The sequence below is a fragment of the Mesoplodon densirostris genome, chromosome 15 (assembly GCF_025265405.1).
Source record: "Mesoplodon densirostris isolate mMesDen1 chromosome 15, mMesDen1 primary haplotype, whole genome shotgun sequence".
Lineage (NCBI taxonomy): Eukaryota > Metazoa > Chordata > Mammalia > Artiodactyla > Ziphiidae > Mesoplodon > Mesoplodon densirostris.
In genome coordinates, this window is record NC_082675.1 from 8,196,869 (window position 1) to 8,220,404 (window position 23,536).

A 23,536-nucleotide genomic window follows, 5' to 3' on the forward strand; every position below is an offset into this window, starting at 1 on the left:
TGCCAGGGCTGAGCAGCCGGAGTTACCATACGGACACACCACAGAGTAAGGACAGCATCTCTCTAGGCTTGAGACGGCCAAGGCAGTGCACTGGTCACAGATGACCTTCCCCCAAGTGTACTGAACAATCCAGTTAAGATTATACCCCAGTACAGTCTCGAACAGACTCATTCCTTCAAAAATGAGCTTTAGATGAGGCCAGGCCAAGCTAGGTGCCTGCAAACAGCTGCTCTGAGCCCATACACTGTATCTGATGAAGTAATGGAAGGACCATAAACCAGAGGGACCACTTCTTGCGTGAGATCATAACCTCTTAACCCAGGAGAGAGGAGAGGCCGTAACCCTCCTTCCTCTAGGCATCCTGGCCTTTACAAAGGCAGGCACCACGGCCCATCCAAAACATGGAATGACATCCTTCCATCCTGTGAGGACAAGGACAAAGAGACGTCATTGCATTCCATTGTGAACTTCCAGAATTTTATCCATATGATAGATGACCTATTCAGAAAATTAAAGAGGCATGGCATGCAGCTAGAAAATGCAGATTCCAGGGAGGAATGTTTGCCCTCTGCCAGATAAGTTAGTCCCTTGCAATTCAGTTATTCCAAGTGTCGAGCCTATTAGGCTAAAAATTTGTTGGCTTCTCACTGAGCCAAGGTTATTTCAAAATGCTGCCTAAGAAGATCCACCATTGAGAGTTTTTGTTCATTGCTGAAACAAGCACCTGAAACTATAGATAAGTCCAAAAGAAACAGTAAACAAGCTGTTCTGAGACTATGAGCAAATAAATCTCAATTTTCTAATTTAAGATACACCAACACCTGCTGCTCAGCTTCTATTTCAGTGTGTTTACCATCACCCACTGGCCTGGATTTGAAGACTTCTCTCCACCAGATTAGGGATTTGTGGGGAACGTTGAACTTCTGGAGTTCACTGTCTCAGGAGAAGTACAGACTAAGTGCTCCTAAAGCTTCAGCAGGGGCTGAGCTTTTACTGTCCATGTGAATTGTAGCCAATACCCACCCTGGACTCTTCAGGCAAGCACAGAAGAAGGGTATTTGAGAATATCCACAAGACTTTGATTTACATTCTCTGACACTCAAAACCAGAAAACGTAGAAAGGCAACTTTTTTTTCACAGCTAGCCAAACTTTCTGCCTTAAGCACCACGGGGCAAGACCGCTTACCTCCTTTGCTGTAAGTTTCAGGTCTTGTTGATTGACTTCTGGATCCTGAGCACCTGAAGGCATGTGTTATCCACTGCAGAGTCAAAAGATAAAAAACCCCACAGGACTCAGCCAAGAAGTTATTATGTAGTTTCCTAAAAACATACCTGCCCACAAGCTGTGGGAATGAATCCACAGTTGGTCTCAACTAAACCAAAAAACCACCCTGATTAGAGCTGAACCTAAAGGAAAAGAGATTTCAGATCATTAATGTCCCAAGAACCTTTTAGCATAAGCTAATGTCTCAGGTTTCTCAGTTGTGGTATTAGAAGAGTTAAGAAAAAACATTGTCATCAGAGCTAGGTTCAAATTCTGATGTGGTGACTTTTTTTTGGCTGCCTCACACGGCTTATGGGATCTTAGTTCCCTGACCAGGGATTGAACCGGTGCCCTCAGCAGTGAGAGCGCAGAGTCCTAACCACTGGACCGCCAGGGAATTCCCTATGGTGACTTTTTAACTGTGAGATTTTCGACAAGTTCTTTAACTTCTCAGAGATCAAGTTCCCCGTCTGTGACATGAGGCAATATCTATTTCAGAATGCTGGAGGTAACCATAAAGCACCTGGCACAATACCTGGCCACAGTATGTGGCAAATATGTAGTTAAATTTACTGGTAAATTAGCAGCCAAGGTAGACAGATACAACATCTTTGAAGGTGCTCCTTTCTCTCATGAAGAATGTGCTAGACCAGGCCTGGACACCCATTCATGCTGTACCAAAGTGAATTAGGAACTGGCCAGGACAAATGTAAACAAAAGCATTTTTTAAAACCTAATTTTATTCTTAAAGTTCAAACTAGCTAGTGGGTAGCACTGAAAATACACTTTCAATATATAAAACAGTGTAAACTGATTACACGTTAATAAAGAATTTAACACACACACTTCTCTAATGAAGGAAGCTAGATGCAGCCCTCGCTATAAAAAGCTGTACCTGAACAAAAATGGACATGTTTAGTCTCAGGCCCTGGCAGTTGACTATAGAATGTCCGTTGTTCCCAATTATGTTTAAACGCAGAAATAGCAACAATGTGGAAAATTACATTCATCAAACAGTAGCATTTAAAATATACATGACTAATAAAATGAACATTCAGAGGTGCCCCTGTTCAGTGTGTACCATGTCGGTCATTTGCAGACAGTGACCTCATCCAAAGAGAGCAGAAGTTTCAAACATCTGAGTAGTTTAAGTTAAAAATAGGATGAAGGAGAAATAAGAGAACAGGATAAATGTCCTCCAAAGAGAACAGTAGCTGATGCCATAAGCAGTCTGACTTCTGTGATTAGTAATAAGAGATGTGTGAAGAAGCCCAGCAGAAACTGGGAAACTGAGCCAGTCCTCCCAGCTGACAGGCATACAGCATGGACCAGTGCTGCTGCAACTTAGAATGAATCTTTCCCATCCCCAGTTAGTTGTGAAAATAATTTTTAAAAATAGCTTCAAATTTTGAACAGGATGTTTCCAGTCCCTTCTGTGCACTGAAACGTCTGGGATCGAGCCTGGGGGGTCCTCGGCTTCAGGACTTGAACACGTGCACGGCGCGCACCACGTACTGCCGGCAGATGGGACACTCGCTCATGCGCTTGCCGCACTTGGTGCAGGTGACCATGTGCCCGCACTCGAGCAGGACGCAGTCGATGATGGCATCCATGCAGATCCGGCACAGGCTGTCGTCCTCCTCGTCCTGCAGCTGCAGGCGCTCGCCATCTGAAAGGCAACAGAGAGCTGGGGCTGCGGGCGTGGCCTCTGAGTGACCCAGAGTGACCCCACTGTAAGAGAAAGAGTCCCCGCTTCTCTGCACATCGGTTCCTTCCACTAGAAATGGCAATAATTACACCTCATAGGGTTTTGTGAAGAATAAATGAGAAATACTTAGCTTAGGGCCAGGGATGAAGTGCCTAACACATGTTAGCTATTTAATTCTTTTCTTCCTGACCCCGCCCCTATTCAATTCTATTTTATATCTGCATATAATACAAGGTTTTTGTGATAGCTTGCTTCTATAAGTAAAACTGAAGAAGCCCTAGGCTGTCCTACACACGGGCCTCAGAGTCAGGACACGATTCCAATTTCCAGCCCAACTGTGTGGCCTTGGGAAAGTCACAGGCTCCAGAGCCTCATCCTAGGAGGAGGAGGAGCTTTATTTCTACACCGACGGGAAAGCTATAGTCATACGTCAAGTAGCCTGCAGTTGAGGAACGGCACCCCCTGAGCCTTGGAAGCGTCTCAAAATTCATCTGTGTTTCTGGCTATGATGGTACTGTAGGGAGTCTGTCTAACTTAAAAGGCATGGGACATTCTGGTTCTGAATAAGCAAGGTTCAGAATGAGTTTAAAAAGTGCACTGCAGCCTGAGATTTGGCCACAGAGCTATGGACAGTGAGGCTTCCCTTTCTACAGGTCACAGAAGGGATTAATGGGAATCATGAAGAAGGTTAGAAAGAACCAAACAGGAATTCAAGCTTGAAAAGCCAATAGTCCCTGGATTTAAGGAAATAAACACTGTTGTGTCAAGAGAATCCTGTCATCTGGGGTCCTAGTTCATGGCCCATACCATTACTGGAAAGTGGGGAGAAAGGATCCATGAATAAGGTAACAGATGAGCCTCCGTAGGCTCCAATGATTAAGATGCCTGTATCTGCTACTGTTGCATCATCTTTGAAGTAGCTGTGGGACTTCCCTGGTGGCACAGTGGTTAAGAATCTGCCTGCCAATGCAGGGGACACGGGTTGGATCCCTGGTCCACGAAGATCCCACATGCCTCGGAGCAACTAAGCCCATGTGCCACAACTACTGAGCCTGTGCTCTAGAGCCCACGAGCCACAACTACTGAAGCCCACGTACCTAGAGCCCGTGCTCCGCAACAAGAGAAGCCACCACGGTGAGAAGCCCGTGCACCGCAACGAAGAGTAGCCCCCGCTCTCCACAACTAGAGAAAACCCGTGCAGAGCAACAAAGAACCAACGTGGCCAAAAATAAATAGATATATTAAAAAAAAAAAAAAAGAAAAGGAAATAGGTGTGCCAAAATACTATCTGCATATTCTGGGCATAAACCTGTTTATCAACGAATGCTGTATTATAACCAGATTTTAAAGAAAAAAACTCAAGATGATACACGTTAATGATGGGAGGACTGTTTTCTAGATAAGAACATAATATTTGTCAGCCTGAACACCACTGAATTCTTTTTTCTTGCCTATCAATGCTCTGTGGCTTGGCCCTGTTACCAGCTGAGGATTTCTGCTCCATGCTCCATCAATAAATAGTTCAGAAGTTCTTAACCTTAGCTTTTCGTAACTTAGAAAGAAACCTACTGATACTTGATGTTAAGAGAACTACTTAGCATCTTGGCTCTAGGCAATTTTTTCTCCCCACTGTTTGATTATCTCAATTGTAGCATTTAAATCCTAAGTACTGGCCTGCCAGACAGGTTAGTGAGAAAACAAGCCTTTTTTAGATACAGGGAATTTCATTAGAGTTCTAACAAATTATGACCAGAAAAACCAGACTGAACAAAAGATTATCTAACTCATTGGCAATGGTGATCTCAAAGCCAACATCACATAATGAACTTACTGCTTAACAGATCTATAAACAGGTTTATATAACTAATTCACACTCAGTAAAAGGATACATAGGTTTCTCAAAAATAAAATGGACTTAACTGACAGAAACAGGCCAGTTTTTAAAGGCCTAAAGAAAGCTACTACAGGGAAACAAAGGAAAAATAAACCTACATGACTTTTGATTTTCTTCATTCTCTTTGTATAACCGGTTTACTTTCTCTACTAGCTCCCATTTTTCACAACAGCCAGAATAGTTGACAAAATTCCGAGCCAGGATTTCCTTGAGCTGGCGCACGCTCATCCCTTCCACGTCTTCAAGGCTTGACAGGTCAGACAGAGAAGCTCTCTCTCTCTTCTTAGCGAGGCCAGATGTCTGAAATCACAGAGTGTGTCCATTACCTCTGTTCCTGCAAATCCAGCAAGGAAAACAGCATGCTGCCTTCACCCTACAGTCATCACTGGCCCTGGATATTCTCCCCAGACTTCTCACCAGTTCTTGAAGTGTTTTATGTATTGTGCTGCATTCAAACCAGAAGAAACATCCTGTGCTCATCTAGCGACAGTCCACATGGGCATTTTCCCTGCCTACCAAGGTGACGTGTCAGGGAAACCAAATCTTACAGGCAGTCTCACCCGCTCCTCCAAGTTTTCTTCATCCTCGTCATCGTCGTCGTCGTCATCATCATCTTCTTCATCATCTTCTGTGTTTGCTGAAGCTATTTCACTTCGCACCTACACACATAATACATATTAGGTCCGGAATGCTTTTCCTAACGGTACCAACCCGTCTTTATCACTGGAGGAAACCCTTCCGACAGATCCTCCCCAAGAACGACTCTAATCCCTGGCACACTCCACACCTTCCTAGGATCCTGAGTGCTGCGGCCACTCCCAAAGACTTGGGCACCACATGATTCCATAAACAATTTACCTTCCATAGTTATCTCAAAAGTCAGATTCCTGTGTGTGTGTGAATTTGTAAAATCTAGCCATAGTATTAACTCCCCAGAAGTTAAGAGGGTCCCATCACAGAAGGCCAAAGCCAGAAGTGTATGGAATTGCACTGTGTCCTTAGCAAAGGACCTGCAGCTGGCTGGTTTAACTGGAGCCTCTAAGATACAGGTAGAAGCTAAAGCTCTACGGTCAGCCCTAGTGTCAAGCGTATTCGATTTCAAAGATCTCAATCCTACCGCCTCATGCTTAGACGTTCTAATTCCAAACAATACTTTCTAGACTAATTCACTGATGGTTGATGCTATTTCTAGTTTTCAGAAATTCCTCAACAATCAGATACTCTTTTCTTTAAGGAGAACAGAAAGCCCAGGACAATGCCCAATTTCAAGTATTCTACCCCACTTGTTCACAAACACCATATTGTATCATCCAAAGACCCACATCTCCCAAGTGGTGTCATATACCCAAAGGTGACACAAAAGTCAGATGTGTCTTACCTTTGCATCATAATTATGCCAGCTGCCATTTGGGAAAATAATACAACTCCTAGCTTGGGCTTATCTAATTGATGACTATTTAGAAAGCAACTAGACCACATTTCCCCCTGCTTCTGACCTCTTTCCTCAGAGGAGAAAATTAAATGTGGAAATAAATGTTCAAAACAATTCTTTCAGCATTTTAGAACCATTCATATATACAAATTGAGTATTAATTACAAAACTTTGCATGTTATTCAATTAGTATGCCCAAGGACCTCACTGGGACAACATTCTGCACTGGCGTTTCTTTGAAATGAGTAAATAACCATATCCTGTCACTAATTCAGATGGCTGTTTCCCAATATTTAAATTAGAACAATTTTACGGTAGCAAGGCAACTGGGCATTAGGTTAACTTATAGTTTCCATGGTCACTGACACATAAATAGTCCTGCAAATGTTTATATGCTACATTTGACAGTCATTATTTCGACAGCTAGTATTTAACTATATAAGATAGAAAAACTGAGGTAACTAAGGTCAAGAGACTGATGAGCTCTTTTTGGGCCCTTCAGGCAGCATCTGAGCTTGGAGCCTCACATCAGGAGCACCTGCAAGTGCAGAGTTCAGCAGCACGTGGAACCCCGGCTCAGCAAGGAGTCTTCAGCCCTAAAGCCCCCTCCATATTGGCCGAAAGCAGACGACATGCCAGGCCCTCAGTGTAATTACACCCTCGTACCTGTGCCAGTACTCCAGATCCTAAGGTCCGGTCTCCACCCATAAGCTCTCCCTGAAAGGAAGACACGGTAGCAGATGGGGCTGTATAGTTTGAAAAAAATGAATGTGTAAAAAAGCTAGAAGTCTGGGACCTTGAGGAATTCAGACTGCTCGTGTCCAGGTTGTCCTCAGAGCCCAGACCACGGTGACACAGTACCAGATCTACCAAGTCTTCTTTCTCTCGACAGGTATCGATCGGTATGTTTCTAAGAATGAGATACTGCCGTAGATCCTTCACTTTCAGTCGCATTAACTGAGGGCGCTGAAAGGCTGTCTCTTGTAATAAGTGACAAGTGGAACATCTACGGAGATTTTCTTGTAAGATGGAACAAACGGAGCAAAAATCTTTCTTGCAGTCACAACATACATGCTGAAGAAACAGATAGGAAAGAAGCATTTAATGAGAGCCAGATACAAGCCATTGTGAAAGCACTTGTTTTCCTTTTGCCTTCTGTTAAAATTAAATTTTAGTTCTTATGAAGTCCCCCATGGCACCAGACCGATGGGCGTTTTCGTGTTCTAAAAGCGGTGAAAATCAAAACAGTCACTGCTGAGGCAGTTTGGATTCACAGAAGTTCAAATACAGATCTTTAAGAAAAACATACTCTTGTGTTCATGAATTAAAACCTTTCCACCCCTTCAGGCAAACGTAATTAGCAACAGCTGACTTGAACCACATGGAGCAGAAAGCACGACCACAAACTCTCTTCCTGCTCTTTGCCTGTGTGAAAATTTCCCCATTTAAAGAGAAGGGGGACTGCGGGCTTCCCTGGTGGCGCAGTGGTTAAGAATCAGCCTGCCAGTGCAGGGGACATGGGTTCGAGCCCTGGTCCGGGAGGATCCCACATGACAAGCAACTAAGCCCGTGTGCCACAACTACTGAGCCTGCGCTCTAGAGCCCACGAGCCACAGCTACTGAGCCCATGCGCCACAACTACTGAAGCCTGCACGCCTAGAACCTGTGCTCTGCAACAAGAGAAGCCACTGCAATGAGAAGCCCACACACCGCAACAGAGTGGCCCCCACTCGCCGCAAGTAGAGAAAGCCCGCACGCAGCAATGAAGACCGAATGCCACCAAAAATTTTTTTTAAAAAAAGAGAGACAAGGGGGAAAAGCCTAACACAGAGAGGGAAAGAGAAAGGCAACTGATCTCTCAAGGTCAATCCAAGCAAACAGAGGACCCCACTTATACAGTAATCTGTACCCTATAGAGCCTTAATCACAAAGCCATTCCACAGGCAAAGCTTGAAAGAAGACATGAAGATGTGGTCATTTCTGCTTGGGTCATTGTTCCCACAAGCTAACACCTTGTTTGTTAAGTATTTCAAAGGACTGAACTGACAAGCCTGGGAGATGGCCCAGCAATATGATGGTTCTCAGAAAGAACAACTTTCTGTCCTAAAGAAAATAACGGTTTTAGCCATTATTTTGCATGTTGAATCTTTAAACAGTAGCTAATGTTAATATACTCATTTCTTCACTTGAGTTAATGTGGGTGGGGATACATCTTTTGAAACTTGAGATCAAAGTTATAGTAAATCTTCTCAGAACAAAATTGCAGACTAATTAAATCTCTTGCTTCAGAACATAAGAGTCAAAGTGTATGAACAGGTCAGAGTCCAGGAGAAAGGATGGCTGAGCAACATGAGAAGTAACAATGTCTAGTCAGAAAACCTGAGCAGTGATACAGTCTCTGCAACTCAGTACTTTTCTAAATGGGAAATGGTTATTAGGACTAACTTTTTGATATTTGTATAAGAAGAAATGAATATTCATTAGTATTCAAAATAACATACAATCAAGAATTCTGATACATGTGTTTTTTTGTATGTAATATTTCATCCAACTCACCTTCTTTCTAAAGACTGAAAATGAAAGTCCACAGGCTTTGCAAACTATATTAGGCCCTTCTGTAGGTGCTGGTGGGTAAGTGGAAAAATCAGAGGTCGGTGTAAATCTGAATGGACCAGTGCCTCCTGCAAATCCTGACTGCTGGCCCCTGACAGCTCCAGTCCCCATGACTTCATTCAGCAGCCCACAGCACGAAGCCCACATAGACGTGGCACCCGCCTGGAAAGGAACAAAAATAGGCACCAGTTTAAAGCTGACTGGAACCTGGGGTCTCTGGGATTCTCGGGGAATGCCATTCTGGAGAGGCACGTTTGCCCTAAATAATTTCGAGATTATTCTTTTAAGCATCAAAATTTTAAGCTATTTGGAAGTGGATAATTTTCTGGTATTTACAAAGAATATTTGGCTTTGGGGATACTCATGATATATTGTTAACAAAGGAGAAGATACAATATGAACCCAATTTCGTAAAAAAAAACAACAAAAAACACACATACGGGGCTTCCCTGGTGGCGCAGTGGTTGAGAGTCCACCTGCCGATGCGGGGGACACGGGTTCGTGCCCCAGTCTGGGAAGATCCCACATGCCATGGAGCGGCTGGGCCCGTGAGCCATGGCCGCTGAGCCTGCGCGTCCGGAGCCTGTGCTCCGCAACGGGAGAGGCCACAACAGCGAGAGGCCCGCGTACAGCAAAAAAAAAACCCCACCCCCCAAAAAAATAAAACACACACACACATACGCTTAGAGATACACGTGCATGCACACAGAAGAAAAATGACTTAGATGGAAGTAAGTGCTGTGCAATATTTGGGATACGCTTACACCAAAAAAAGCTGTTCATTGTTTATCTGAAATTCAAATTTAACTGAGTGTCTAGTATTCTATCTGGCAACCTTAGACTGGTGACTACAGCACCGTTCTATAGGCTGAGGCAGATTTTCCCAGCTATCATTTAGCAGAAAGAATATAAATTCAAATTACTTAATTTCATTAAACTCTGTCCTCTCATTTGTATCTGGGCATAATAAACTATGGCATGTGAAAACTTTTTTTGATTTTTTAAAAATGACTGGGAAAACATCAAAATGCCAACTGAAGTGCTCTCTAGGTTTTCATGTATATCTCGTATAATTTGTTTTCCCCTGCTTTCCAAACCTTTATAAGGAATATATTAATTTAACATTAAGGAAAATATTTTTAAAAAGCAAACTGAGAATACTGAGCACAATTTTTGATGACTTGATAATCATAATGACGTTTTGAGGTGTAAGGGCTATTTGCCACTCCACTAAGTGGCTTGAAACTAATATGCTGCCTTTTATGTTTTTTCTTCTCATCTCTTCCCTTTCTGTGAATCACCACTGCTATCACTATATCTACCTCTAGCAACCTGTCTCTCCTTTTTTACTGTATTCAGAAACCTGATAACCAAGCTTGTTAGAAGTGTATATAAAAATACATTTTCAGTGAGGGCTCAAGACATTTTCCCATGCTTAAAATATAAAGCCACACTGTTTGGAACCAATGAGCTTTTGCCCCTTGTCCTAATACTTAGGCATTTTCTAGACTCTAGATAATGTGATAAGTAATGGAAGCCCAGGTAGGTGAGGCCTTATTAGTTAAAAGGGCATAACAAAGGCACTGTTCCATTTATTTTATTATCTAATTCTGTCAAACATTTACTGCTTGTCCAATGAGCTCTTAAATAAATTGTTTTTTAAACAACCTTAAAAGGCTATTTGGAGGGTCTTCCCTGGCGGCCCAGTGGTTGAGACTTCGCCTTCCAGTGCGGGGGGTGCGGGTCAGATTCCTGGCTGGGGAGCTGGGATCCCACATGCTTTGTGGCCAAGGGACCAAGGCATGAAGCAGGGGCAATGTTGTAGCAAATTCAGTAAAGACTTTGGAGATGGTCCACATCAAAAAATAGTAATAATGGGACTTCCCTGGTGGCGCAGTGGCTAAGAATCTGCCTGCCAATGCAGGGGACACGGGTTCGAGCCGTGGTCCGGTAAGATCTCACATGCCGCGGAGCAACTAAGCCCGTGCGCCACAACTACGGAGCCTGTGCTCTAGAGCCCGCGAGCCACAACTACTGAAGCCCGTGCACCTAGAGCCCGTGCTCTGCAACAAGAGAAGCCACCACAAGGAGAAGCCTGCGCACCTCAACGATGAGTAGCCCCTGCTCACCACAACTAGAGAAAGCCCACGCGCAGCAACAGAGACCCAACGCAGCCGGGGGGGGGGGAAAAAAAAAAGAAAGACAGTGGTTGGACTCACCAGGAGAGCCTTAAAAAATACTGGTGGGGCTTCTCTGGTGGCTCAGTGGTTGAGAGTCCGCCTGGCGATGCAGGGGACACGGGTTCATGCCCCGGTCCGGGAAGATCCCACATGCCGGGGAGCGGCTGGGCCCGTGAGCCATGGCCGCTGAGCCTGCGCGTCCGGAGCCTGTGCTCCGCAACGGGAGAGGCCACAACAGTGAGAGGCCCGCGTACCGAGAAAAAAAAAAAAAAACAAAAACTGGTGCCTGAGTCCCAGCCCCAAGACTCTGATTTAACAGGTCTGGGGTACAACCTGGGCCTCAGAATTTTTAATTCCCCATGTGATGTGAATGTACAGTCGAGGTTAAAAGGTTAACGCCTGCTCGGTCTGGGGGATTTCTCCTTTCTGCCTACATCATTACAGCTGGAGAGTCACTCAGATTCCCGAATGGAAGGGGCTGTGGTTACTTCTGGAGCCTGTGCCTCTAGAGTTCCAGGACCAACATCTCCGCTGCGTGCTCCTCACCACCTGTGTAGGTACCGCCCCTTCACACACCCATCCCCAACTAGTGGGATTTGCCTCTAGTGTTTCCTTTCCCCCTCTGGTTTCCCTAATCCTTTCAGAAAGGATTAGCTCAGAAAGCCTCAGCTGAGTTTTTAACAATTTAATCTGATCCTTAAATCAGTTCCTTTCCTTTTTTAAAAAAAACTTTTTTTTTTTTAAATGTTTTTGGCCGCACCACACGCGCATGTTTTAGTTCCCCGACCAGGGATCGAACCTTCCTGCAGTGGAAGCTCAGAGTCTTAAGCACTAGACCGCCAGGGAAGTCCCCAATCAGTTCCTTTCCTTTACCACATATTAGCCTGGAAGTTACGCTGAAATTTAGTGCCTTCCTTCATTTTATTTGCTCTTTGCTTTTTGGCCCAGATTTCTTACTTCCTAACTTATTCCTCTACATATTTTCTTGGGTGAACTCTCCAATACTGGGAGAAAGACAGTGATTTCTGGGTCTGTCAAAAAGCCATTTGGCAAACTAATTTTGTCCTTCTTCACCTCCAAGTTGAAGAATCCACCCAGAAGATGAATCTTCCAAACTTAGGGTCCATCTCCCTGCCTCCTGTTAGTATGTTTCATCTTCTTGTACTTTCCCTTAAAGTCCTAATTGCCTGAATTTCTTCTGCGTGTCCCCTCAGGGCACAGGGATCCCTATCTAAGGACTATTACCTTACCCTTCACCTAATAATGCCTGAAGTGTCCTATACTGACCTTTCTCCTTTCAAATCTGTCCAAATTTCTGTTAATACTTGATATAACAGTCCTATTTTTCAAGTGACATAATCTACAAAAGCAATTAGGGAACAATTTAAGAGAGCGTTTTCCCAACAGTTTATGGAATGTGTGCTCTTGGGAAAGGGGCGGAGAGGCGAGCATGAATTTATTCTCTGAGCTCTCGACTCTCTGCCTTTGTTGTATTTCCTTAGAGCCCAGTTACCGTACCTGGTAGGGTCATAACCAAAAAGCTTCCCCTTTTTGCACCCTCCCCTTAAAAGCTTTAGAGACCCAAGTTCATGTTCTCTCTACCTCCGTTGTCCCTATCCACTAAGATCTTCTGCCAGTTTAATCAGCCTGCATTCTGTTATTTTTCTTTTATTCACCCTCTGCTCACCTTTTGACAGTAAGATTGAAGCATATTTTCCAAACTACTACCTTTCCACGAATAAAGCCGAAGTCTGGATCTCTGCTATGATCTGGGCTTATGTGACTAACAATTCTAAACCTTACTTGGGACCATGGTTGACAGCAGGACTCTACAGACTAAACCACATGAATCCAAGAGGTGAGAAGGATGTAAAGATGGCTACATTTCCTCTCTTGACGATGAATATAGTTCAAAAACAACATAGAGAATAACCGAATAAGGCAACCATCTACTTACGTCTGATACAATACTCCTAGTTCAGAGAATTTAGCTGTGTTTCTATTTGACTTTCTAGCCATCAATGACTACTGAAAATAAATGACTTTTTCTTGATAAACCTAATCCCTTTCCTACACATCCTGTTAGACTAAAGTTGCTCCTGAGTAGATTAGCCATGGAACCATGGCCTGCCTGGCATCAATTAAGAACCAGATCTCATATTAAAAACTTATATGGCCCACAGTAAGAAATTAAATTCTAGAGCCTCCTGTTTGGACTGCCCCAGACACCTAGATCTCTTCATATTATTCTGGTATCCAATGCCAGTTCTCACGGTTTTTTTCAAAGACGGTGCACCAAGATTTTAGGGAGCCGAAAACACTACCTTTTTTTCTCACTCCCATTTTAAAACCGAGTAAAGAAATAAGACAAACAGAATTTTAAATATTTGCTCTTTTTTACTGGTAACACCAATTGGAGAACATGACTTTAGCTCTGCAGCCAACTGGTCTTGATAACATGCCACCCAGCCACCAGCGCAGCTGACCAACAGCAGCTTACCATCTAGTTGACCAGAGTCCCTTCCCTACCCACAGGAAGATAAATCTGAGAAGGTCTCAGAAAAGGACTGAGGCAAAAGCATGTCCAGCTCCTTTGCTAAAATCACCAACATAAAAGTTCTTCTTCATTCTCTAGTAGCAGAGGGGCTGCACTTGTTCCTCCTGTATTGTTCCTTCCTGAAGAATGAATCACAAATCCCCTCCCCTCTGTAGGAGTACAGAGGAGGGCAGGGGACTGGGATCCACAACTGTAAACACTTTGCAGGAGAGTGGGACCGGCAGTTTCCAGTGCTGTGACACCTATTTCCACAACAGCAGACCACCAATTTTTTAAGCACTCTCTTGGGCTCCTCAGATTCACACAATAGAGGCCCATTCTGAATCATCATTTCAGTCAAGAAAAGCAAGACGAAATGTTTTCTTTCTCTGCAAGAGCAGGAGCCCAGCCTTCTTTTTGGCAGAGTGCCAGTTTTCAAATGGCTCAAGGTTCAGCTGTCTTTGATTGTGCGTGTGCGTGTCTGTGTGAGATCTAATGTGCTTTCTAGAATATCTGGGGGTTGGGGCGGGGAGACGTCCAAAATGCTCAACTTACAGAATTAACAAAAAGTTTACTACAAACTTTGAATCCTATTCTAAACTACATCAGGATGTGATCCCTTTTAATTATTCCACCAAACGTAATAGTAGCCGGGCAAACTAGAATGAAGACCAAGAAAAGCTATAGTGATTTCCATGAAGACTAAATGACAGAGAGAGAGAGAGAGAGAGAGAGAGAGAGAGAGAGAGAGAGAGAGAAGGAGAGAGAGAGAGAAGGAGAGAGAGAGAGAAGGAGAGAGAGGGAGAGAGAGGGAGAGAGAGGGAGAGAGAGGGAGAGGGAGGAGGGGTAGTGGGGAAGTTGATGGGTTTGAAAACAGCAAAAAACTAAATGATCATAGTCTAAATCATTTGCTTTTGATTAAACTAGGTAAACAGCAGTAATCATAATGCCACCTCCTAAGAGTTGCTTGCCTCAACTCTAAATTAAATATGGTAATATTTTACACAGTTATTTTAAGGATAAACCTAGAAGTTTCAATTTCAAGAACATTATTTTCTTGGATGCTGTAAGAAGCTACAAGGACCAGGCAGGGATTCAGTTCTTCCACCAGTAGAAGCTTCTTCAGAGAACTCAAACACCACAAGCTTTGTCTTTAAACTCTGAACAACCTTCAGTTTGCTAAAACTCAATGTCCTTGTGTTAAACAATATGAAAAGATGTTTCAAATCTCAGTACCACTGATATAAGAGAGTTTTACAGTTTAAATTTCAATTAGGTTAAACTTCCCTACAGAAATTAAAGCAAACCAGAAGAAACCATTAAGATAATAAGCAAAAATCTTTACCCTATATAGAGCCACTGGAGCAACAGTTCCTTAAAAAGGGAAAGAATTTCTTACTGAAACTGCTGCTTCAACTGAAATACAATACACCAGGAACTCTGTGATCTTAATGACTAAATATCAGGCTATATACCACAAAGGAGGAAATTCTACATCCTAAGTTCTTTCTCTCATACCATTTGGACATTAAGCAGGATGCAAAAACAAATGCTGATCTTAAAAATGTAATATTTTTAGGTAAGATATTTGGCCAAATTGATTGATTTTTACAAATAACATTTATGATCTCCAGAACACGTTATCTTCTTCATGTTTGAGTTTTGTTTTCTTTTCTTAAAACAGTATACTTGGGACTTCCCTGGTGGCGCAGTGGTTAAGAATCCGCCTGCCAGTGCAAGGGACACGGGTTCGATCCATGGTCTGGGAAGATCCCACATGCCGCGGAACAACTAAGCCCACGAGTCACAACTACTGAGCCCATGTGCTACAACTACTGAAGCCCAGGCGCTGCAACGAAGAGCCCCGGCTCGCCGCAACTAGAGAAAGCCTGTGCACAGCAACAAAGACCCAACGCAGCCAAAAACAAATAAATGAAATTAAAAAACAAAACAGTATACTTGACCCTTAGCACCACTCCCCCACCTTTCAGAGAAAAGAGAAAAAAGGAAAAGGAAAAGGAAATTACGTTAAACAGATTACTTTCTTCTTGATGTCTCATTTTGAGCTTGGAAGAATGAACATGATTAGTAAAATTAAGGGTGAGATCAATATAAATATGGGAAAACAGGAAGGAGATTAATCAAATTAACATAAAACACTAATTTGGATTTTTTTTAATCTCTTATAGGAAGTTAATTAGATGCTACTCTAAGGTAAAATGGTTACTTGAATCTTTGAGACAAACCTATTTCAAAACAACAGTTTCTAAACAATAACAAAAAAAGACAAAAAAATTAAAGGAAGAAAGTAAATACCCATTCTACACATATACTAAAATCAGCTCCTGGTCCTGGGTTTGTGTGAAGATGTACTTACCTGATTGCTTGGCTTTTAAATTAATTTTAGTTCCACTGAAATTTTAATTTAATTTAATACTTGCTTAGATGAACATTCACATGTTAGAATTCCATGACATCAGGAATTAATGCCCCGCCCAGAAATCTATAGATGATACCACAAAATGAGACAATTTCAATATGAAACAAAGTTAATAAATAGCCCCAATCCTAAATTTTGTGAATCCAGTTTTCACGAAAACTTAAATGAAAAGCAGTATCTTCATAATTGTCATCTTGTTCAGACTATTTAGGTCTGCATTTTGTTTCATAAAATATACCTTTTTATATTTTCAAATCCCATCCAACTTTGTTTCTAAAATTTCAACTCAGAAAGCAGTATCCTCCACCTAAATTCAAAAACACTTCTGAAAAAATTTCAACACTGTACTTGCCCCTAATTCTCTCCTTCTACACCTTATTTCTTGATAGGTCACAAATTTAATATTTACTAATAAAGGTACTGACATTCTTTGAGGCATTATGTATAAAGATCCCTTATTTGTTTTTGGATCTTAACACACAGCGGGATGATGGTTTTCAGGAAAGAAAGCTAGTTTTAGATATTAATAGGTACTCTAAGTTGAAATATTTTATAGCTGAACTGGGAAGTTAAAAAATAAGCTCTTTGAATACCCTCATACTTTAACACCCAGTTCGGAAGTTACCTATTCCAAAAATCTTCCCTGCTTCCTAGAGCCAGAAAAAATCCTTTCTTGCTCCTGAGGGTTTTGCATTTTTTTGATACCTTACATCAAATTCTGCCTCATAACGTGGTTTCTTGAGAATGCCTCTTCTCTTTTGGTTGGCAAACTCCTAAAGGATGGGATTGTATTTTGAATTACTTCTACGCATGATATATCCCTCTTAGCTAACACATAGGAAACGCTCAACAAAATATCTTCTTGGGGCTTTGTGAAGGTAGTGTTAAGCTAGCAGTTCACTCTGTTATTTTTCTTACCCACGCCAATCACACCTCTTCACTGAGATTAATGAAATCATCTGTGTCTGAAAGAGTATCACCTTATGACTCATCCCACTTGGTTTGAATCAATACGTGAATTGATTGTTGTACCCAGAGCTCTTTAGAACTCTCAGCGATCAAGTTGAGAGAATCAGCTCCCAAAAGTAGGCCAGAACCTCCCCCCTCTTCCTTAAACTTCTCACTCAGTGATGCTCCCACGCTCTCACACCCACCTTGAAGACTCAAGCTGTTAAATTACTTGCTGCGTACCTAGCGGCGATGGAGACACAACGGGTTTGCTAAGAGCTCTAGGTCACGGCCCCAGTGTTAAGCCTGCAAACAGATCCTTCAGGGTGGGATCCCCGCCCCAAGACATTTCTAACCAATTAGCCGGGCCCCAGCCTCACGACTCCCCGCACAACTCCTTTTCCCTTCGTCCTGCAGTTTCCGTCCGGCGACAGTCCCGTGGTGCTCCCGACATTTGGGTTAGTTCAAGGACTCGGGGCGGGAGAGGGCACGCTGTGGGCAAAGGCACGGAGGGTGAGGCGAGCACCAGGGGGTCTGCCTACGGCCCCCGAGGACGCGGACAGGGCCCAGCGCGGAGAGGGGCCCACCAGGCGTGAGTGCAGGGCGGGCCCGGCCTCTCCCCCGGCCTCGGGCTCGCTGACGGAGGCGCTGTGGGAGTTGGAGACGTCCGGGAGCCCACGACATCCGCCCTGAGGGTCAGGGCCCCAGAAGCCGGCGGGGGACCCCCCTCCGCGGAGCTCTCCGAGGTGCCGGCAGGGTAACCGCTGAGGCGAAAGGAAGGCACTTCGGGCTCACTGGCCGGAGAGGAGAGGAGAGGAGAGGAGAGGAGGGACTGCCCGGCCCCACCGGCCCCTCACCTTCATGGCCGCGACCGCTGCGTCTGGGTCGACTCTGCCGGGGAATTCAGCACCATAGCAGCTCCTAGCACAACTGCCCTCCTTCCTTCTGGGCGGCGATACTGAGCCTCCCGAGGCGACCCAGCGTCCAGACGTAAGAGGCGTGGTTACGCCCGCCGCGCGCCCCCGAGAAGAGCGCCGAGCGGCGGCCGAGTTGGCCAATCCGGAGATGACACTCAGGGGGCCGGTCACCAAAGCCAATGAAGTGGCGTGAACGGGGCGGGGTCTCCGTCGCAGCCTGGAAGGCCGAGAAAGAATCCGTTCCGCCCCAAGCAGAGATGGGCGGGTCTGGGCGTGGCGGGAGTCTCCGGGCGGTTTTCTCCGCGGTTTTCTCCCCTGGATCGCTGAACTCGGAGTCAGCGTCCGCTGAGGAAACTGCAGCAGAGATCTGGGTTTAGGGCTGGGTGGTCAAGTTCCCCTGGAGATGAGGGCGGGAAGGGGCGTGGTAAATTTGAAAACGCCGGTTGGTTGGAACTTTTTTGTTATAACGGTCAAAGCAGGGCCTCGGATTTCCTCCCCAGACCTTCACGCCTCTCACAGTCGGTGATGACCTCAGGTCTCCTCTCTGGAGGGTCCAGTAAGCAGTGGCAGCTGCGCACGCAAGGACGCGGCTTTAAAAAACGTTTTATTGAAAACACTTGAAGAACCAACGGTTCTCAAATCCCAGCTGCTCTTTTAGAGCGACATAACAAAATAACCAAATCCTAGCACGGTGAGAGAATTAGGGTGAGCCCTTGGAGTTGACTTTATTTGGACAGAGAAAATTAGTTTGTAAATTAAAGTATCGATTTCTTCAGCCTGACTTGATGACACTCCGTTGGTTTTCCGATACTTCTTCCTCTCCTCTCTGAACTCAACCAGTACTTAAATATTTAAGTAGAGAAAGAGATATGAAGATGTCAATTCACGTCTCATGAGGACCTGACTGTTCTATTCCTTTTGCATAGATTTGCTTATATGTACTATGTCAGTTTAAAACAAAGCCACCCCACTTCCTTAGGCTGCAATAATACTTGGGGTTTTTTTTTGTTTGTTTATTTTTATTTCTTTATTTTTTCTGCTGCGTTGGGTCTTTGTTGCTTGCACGGGCTTTCTCTAGTTGCTGTGAGCGGGGGCTACTCTTCCTCGCGGTGCGTGGGCTTCTCATTGCGGTGGCTTCTCTTGTTTCGGAGCACGGGCTCTAGGTGCACGACCTTCAGTAGTTGCAGCACGCGGGCTTGGTGGTTGCAGTGTGCTGGCTTAGTTGCTCCAGAGCATGTGGGATCTTCCTGGACCAGGGCTCGAACCTGTGTCCCCTGCACTGGCAGGCAGATTCTTACCCACTGCGCCACCAGGTAAGCCCAATACTTGTTTTTTAGCTTACTTATTTTTCTTGCTTCAAGCATTGCTCAGATAATATAATTTAACATCTATAGTCCTGGATTTTCTTCTTTGGAAAAATGCAAAGAAAGCATTTCATTCACCATGTGGGAGCAGCAGCTGAGCCTCAATGGAAGAAAAAGTACTAATTCTTCTAATGATTGAGGCACAAAGAAACTCACTAAAAACTTGGTGGTGGTACAAAGTCATATTTCTCCCTCATTAGAAAGGAAGCTGGCAGGTCTACCTGAAGAGTTAATGATTAAGCACATGAAAAGATGCTCAACATCATTAGTCATCAGGGAAATGCAAATTAAAACCATGAGATACCACTTAACACCCACTAGGATGGCTAAAATAAAAAAAAATAATAAATGCTGTTAAGGATGTGGAGAAATTGGAACCTTAATTACATTTCTGGTGGAACGCTAAAACGGTGGATCTGCTTTGGAAAGCAGTCTGGCAGTTCCTCAAAATATTAAACAGAATTACCATATGACCCCACAATTCTACTCCTAGGTGTAAAAACCTAAGAGAAATGAAGACGTATGTCCATCAAAAAGCCTTATACATAAACGTTCATAGTGGCATAATCACAATAGTCAAAAAGTGGAAACAACCCAAGTGTCCATTATTTGATGAATAGATAAATAAAATAGGGTCTATCCATACAATGGAAAATTATTTAGCCAAAATAGGAATGAAGTACTGATATCTGTTATAATGTGAATGAACCTTGAAAGCATGATGCTAAGTGAAAGAAGCCAGTTACAAAGACCACATATTGTATGATTCCATGCATATGAAATGTCCAGAAGAGGCAAATCCAGAGAGACAGAAAGTAGAGTAGTAGTTGCTTAGGGTTGAGGGGGTTAGGGGGAAATGCTAATGGGCCCAGGGGTTTCTTCTGGGGGGCAATGAAAATGTTCTAAAACTTATTGGGGGTGATGGTTGCCCAACTCTGTAAATACACTAAAAACGATTGAATTGTACAATTTAAATGAGTGAACTGTATGTGAATTATATCTCAATAAAGCTGTAATCATAATAAAGATATTGAAAATCAGCACCAAAAAAAAAAAAAGTTAACGCAGCTGGAGAGTGACCAGAGAAAAGCAATAAAAACAAAACAAAAAAAAACCCAGGAGTAGGGAGAGATTGTATTGAAGACCATTTTAAAACTGCAATTCTTGAGGAAGACTTGTCATATTCTGTGCCTAACTTAAAGCAAAGCTCCCAGTAAATGTGAATTCTTTCTTCTGGAAGACTGAGAAGGAATATAACACTGAAAAAAATAAGAGAGAAAAAAATTTTCAAATAAGGAAGTAAATAGGATACACATGAGTTCACAATTGCTAAATACTTGAAATTGGAACGTCCTGAAGCTTGAGAGGCATTTTTGTGCTTAAACACCATAGTTTTTCAGTAAAAGAGACACATTATGTAATCAAAATTTTTCTTTGTTTCAAACTTTATATAATGACACCTTTCTTTCAACTGTGTACTAACTGTACCAATTGGGGTTCAAGAAAATGGGGTCTGTTGCTAACATAATCATCAACAGCCTAATACTTTGTATTTCAGAGTAAAAGTATTCCCAAGACATGTGGGATAATTTATTGCAGCTAAACTACTTGCTTAATATGTAATGGAGCTGATCTCTGAGTTTGTGTTTTTTTAATCCCTCAAAAAAATTCTTTTATTGAATTCACAATGCACTCTTATTTATTTTTTTTAAGGTCACTGCAGTAGTGGTTGGAATAAGAGGCTGAAAGGATTTTTTTTTTTTTTTTTTTTTGGCTGCATTGGGTCTTCGTTGCTGCGTGCAGGCTTTCCCTAGTTGCGGCGAGCGGGAGCTACTCTGTTGTGGTGCGCGTGCTTCTCACTGTAGTGGCTTCTCTTGTTGTGGAGCACGGGCTGTAGGAGTACAGGCTTAGTAGTTGTGGTTCACGGGCTCTAGAGCACAGGCTCAGTAGTTGTGGTGAACGGGCTTAGTTGCTCCACGGCATGTGGGATCTTCCCGGACCAGGGCTTGAACCCGTGTCCCCTGCATTGGCAGGCAGATTCTTAACCACTGGTCCACCATGGAAGTCCCATAATGCACTCTTAAGTCAAATAATTTCAAAAACCTTTCTCAAATTCAAGAAGCAGCAAAAGGTTTATTAAAAAAATTTAAAGTTACTGAATAAATGATTTCTTTCAACATCACGTGTACTCTTTAGACAATAGGGTAGAAGAATAGCAATTTTTATTCTAGCAAAGGATTGTCTCAAAGATAGTAAATCATGAAGGACCATATGAGCCTTTTGCAGAGCTGGTTAGCAACTTGCTGTACTAAGCCATTTCTTATTTTGGAAAATTTCAAACATATATGAAGTAAACAGAATAGTGTAATGAACTCCCATATATCCATCACCCAGTTTTAACAATTTTCTGCATTCTGCCATTCTTGTCTCACTTCCAGCACTTGCATCTCTCCACCACCTCCCCACCCCCACCCCTCATCTAAGTTAGCTGCATAATTAGATGAGTGCCTGCCTCTGGTTGCCTAGATATGAGCCAAACAAAAGTAACTGAGCCTTGTATCTGGTTTGCTATGTTGTTTATTCTTGGTCACCTTCACAAATACAGTATAACTATTTCACCCAGTCAAGATAATCCACCTTCTTTGTGGCCACTGCTTAAATTTCACGACTTAAAAGACCAAAGGGACTCTCCATCCTCTTTTAATCTGAGTTTGCAAATGCCAAAGTTGTAGATAGGTCATAAAATCTGCTCACCTTTAGAATGAAAAAGCATCTCTTCACTGGAATGCTTAATCCGGGTCTTATCTGAATCCTGATTGCCTGATCAACTTCTGCTACAGTAACAATGGTTTCAACAATACTGCACTTTAGCAAACCACCTCTGCAGCTGGATAACGGATGGTTCATTTTGTTGTGGACTCAGAATCTTTTTGGAATTCTCTTGGTGAATTACTTTGCCGACTTCAACGTGTAACCCTCTTCTGCCTTAAATTTCTCCACCTGTAAAAAAGGAGCTAATGATTACTAACTGGGCAGCTTTTGTCTCCCACTCTGCTGAATGGTTGAAGAATCCTGATATAGAAAGTGAGACAGGAACAGAACTTTAAACTGGTTTCCAGAGAGTAAAATAACGCAGGGCCATTTCATATTTCTCTTAACTAAGCTAGAGCACGTTACAGGCTTCCCACCCCTGCTCAGCCTGGCCCCCCATGATCCTCCTTAGTAGGCAGAAAGGAGACAGGATTTTCTTTTCATGGCTTGGGAAACTGAGTCACAGAAGTGAACCCTCTTGCCTGAGGCTCATGAGGCAGTGATGAAAGTTAGAATAGTTGCCAAGTCTCCTATTCCCAGCCCAGAACTACGCTCACCTTTATTGCTGTTCTTCTAGTAAACAGACAGACCTGGCAAAGCAAGTTAATTCTTTATTAATTCTTGTACATTAGATTTGCGTTCACAGAGAACCTCTTTATAAACATCATACAGTATTGGGGAAACAATTCACCTACCACCGAAGTGTGGAGTCGATACAATTTCCCACTGGTATTGATATCTCATATCATTTGATATATATTAAGCACCCACTATGTGCCAAGCATTGAAAAGAGGGACTCAGCCCCTCTCCTCATAGAGTTTAAATGGCCATGAGAGAAAAATGTCTGAAGTGGCATCTATGTTTCCCGGGGTTGCCATAACAAACCCCACAAGCTTGGTAGCTTAAAACAACAGAAATGTATTCTCTCACAGTTTGGAGGCCTGACGTCCTAAATTAAGGGGATGGCAGGGCCATGCTTCCTCCAAAGGTTCTGGGTTGGACCCTTCCTTGCCTCTTCCAGCTTCTGGTGGCCCCAGGTATTCCTTGGTGGTGGATGCATCGCCAGTCTCTGCCTCTGTCTTCACATGGCCTTCTCTGTATTTTCTCTTCTTTTTCTTTACTTTTTTCTCAGTTTGAGATGTAGTTGACATATAACATTGTATTGGTTTCAGGTGTACAACATCTTCTCCTCTTATAAGGACACTGGTCATTGGGGTGGGGGGTGGGTGAAATGGGTGAAAGGAGTCAAAAGGTACCAACTTCCAGTTATAAAATAAATAGGTCAGGACTTCCCTGGTGGCACAGTGGCTAAGAATCTGTCTGCCAATGCAGGGGCACAGGTTCGAGCCCTGGTCCAGGAAGATCCCACATGCCGTGAAGCAACTAAGCCCGTGCGCCACAACTACTGAGCCTGCGCTCTAGAGTCCG

At 43.4% G+C, this 23,536-nt stretch overlaps 1 protein-coding gene across 2 annotated transcripts; it reads right to left on the bottom strand.

Annotated features, from left to right (window-relative positions):
• Positions 1-1,984: 1,984 nt before the first annotated feature.
• RNF34 (ring finger protein 34) lies at positions 1,985-18,240 on the bottom strand. 2 transcript variants are annotated; one of them, XM_060119522.1, is made up of 6 exons: positions 17,873-18,240; positions 8,855-9,073; positions 6,965-7,372; positions 5,415-5,525; positions 4,965-5,166; positions 1,985-2,933 (listed from the first exon to the last, which is right to left on the bottom strand). In XM_060119522.1, exons 1-6 carry the CDS (start codon positions 17,876-17,878, stop codon positions 2,743-2,745), a joined length of 1,137 nt encoding a protein of 378 aa, XP_059975505.1. In that variant the 5' UTR covers positions 17,879-18,240; the 3' UTR covers positions 1,985-2,742. The 2 variants fall into 2 exon arrangements, with proteins under 2 accessions (XP_059975505.1, XP_059975506.1); XM_060119523.1 differs by having other exon boundaries at positions 1,987-2,933; positions 5,427-5,525; positions 17,873-17,999.
• Between the last annotated feature and the right edge of the window lie 5,296 nt (positions 18,241-23,536).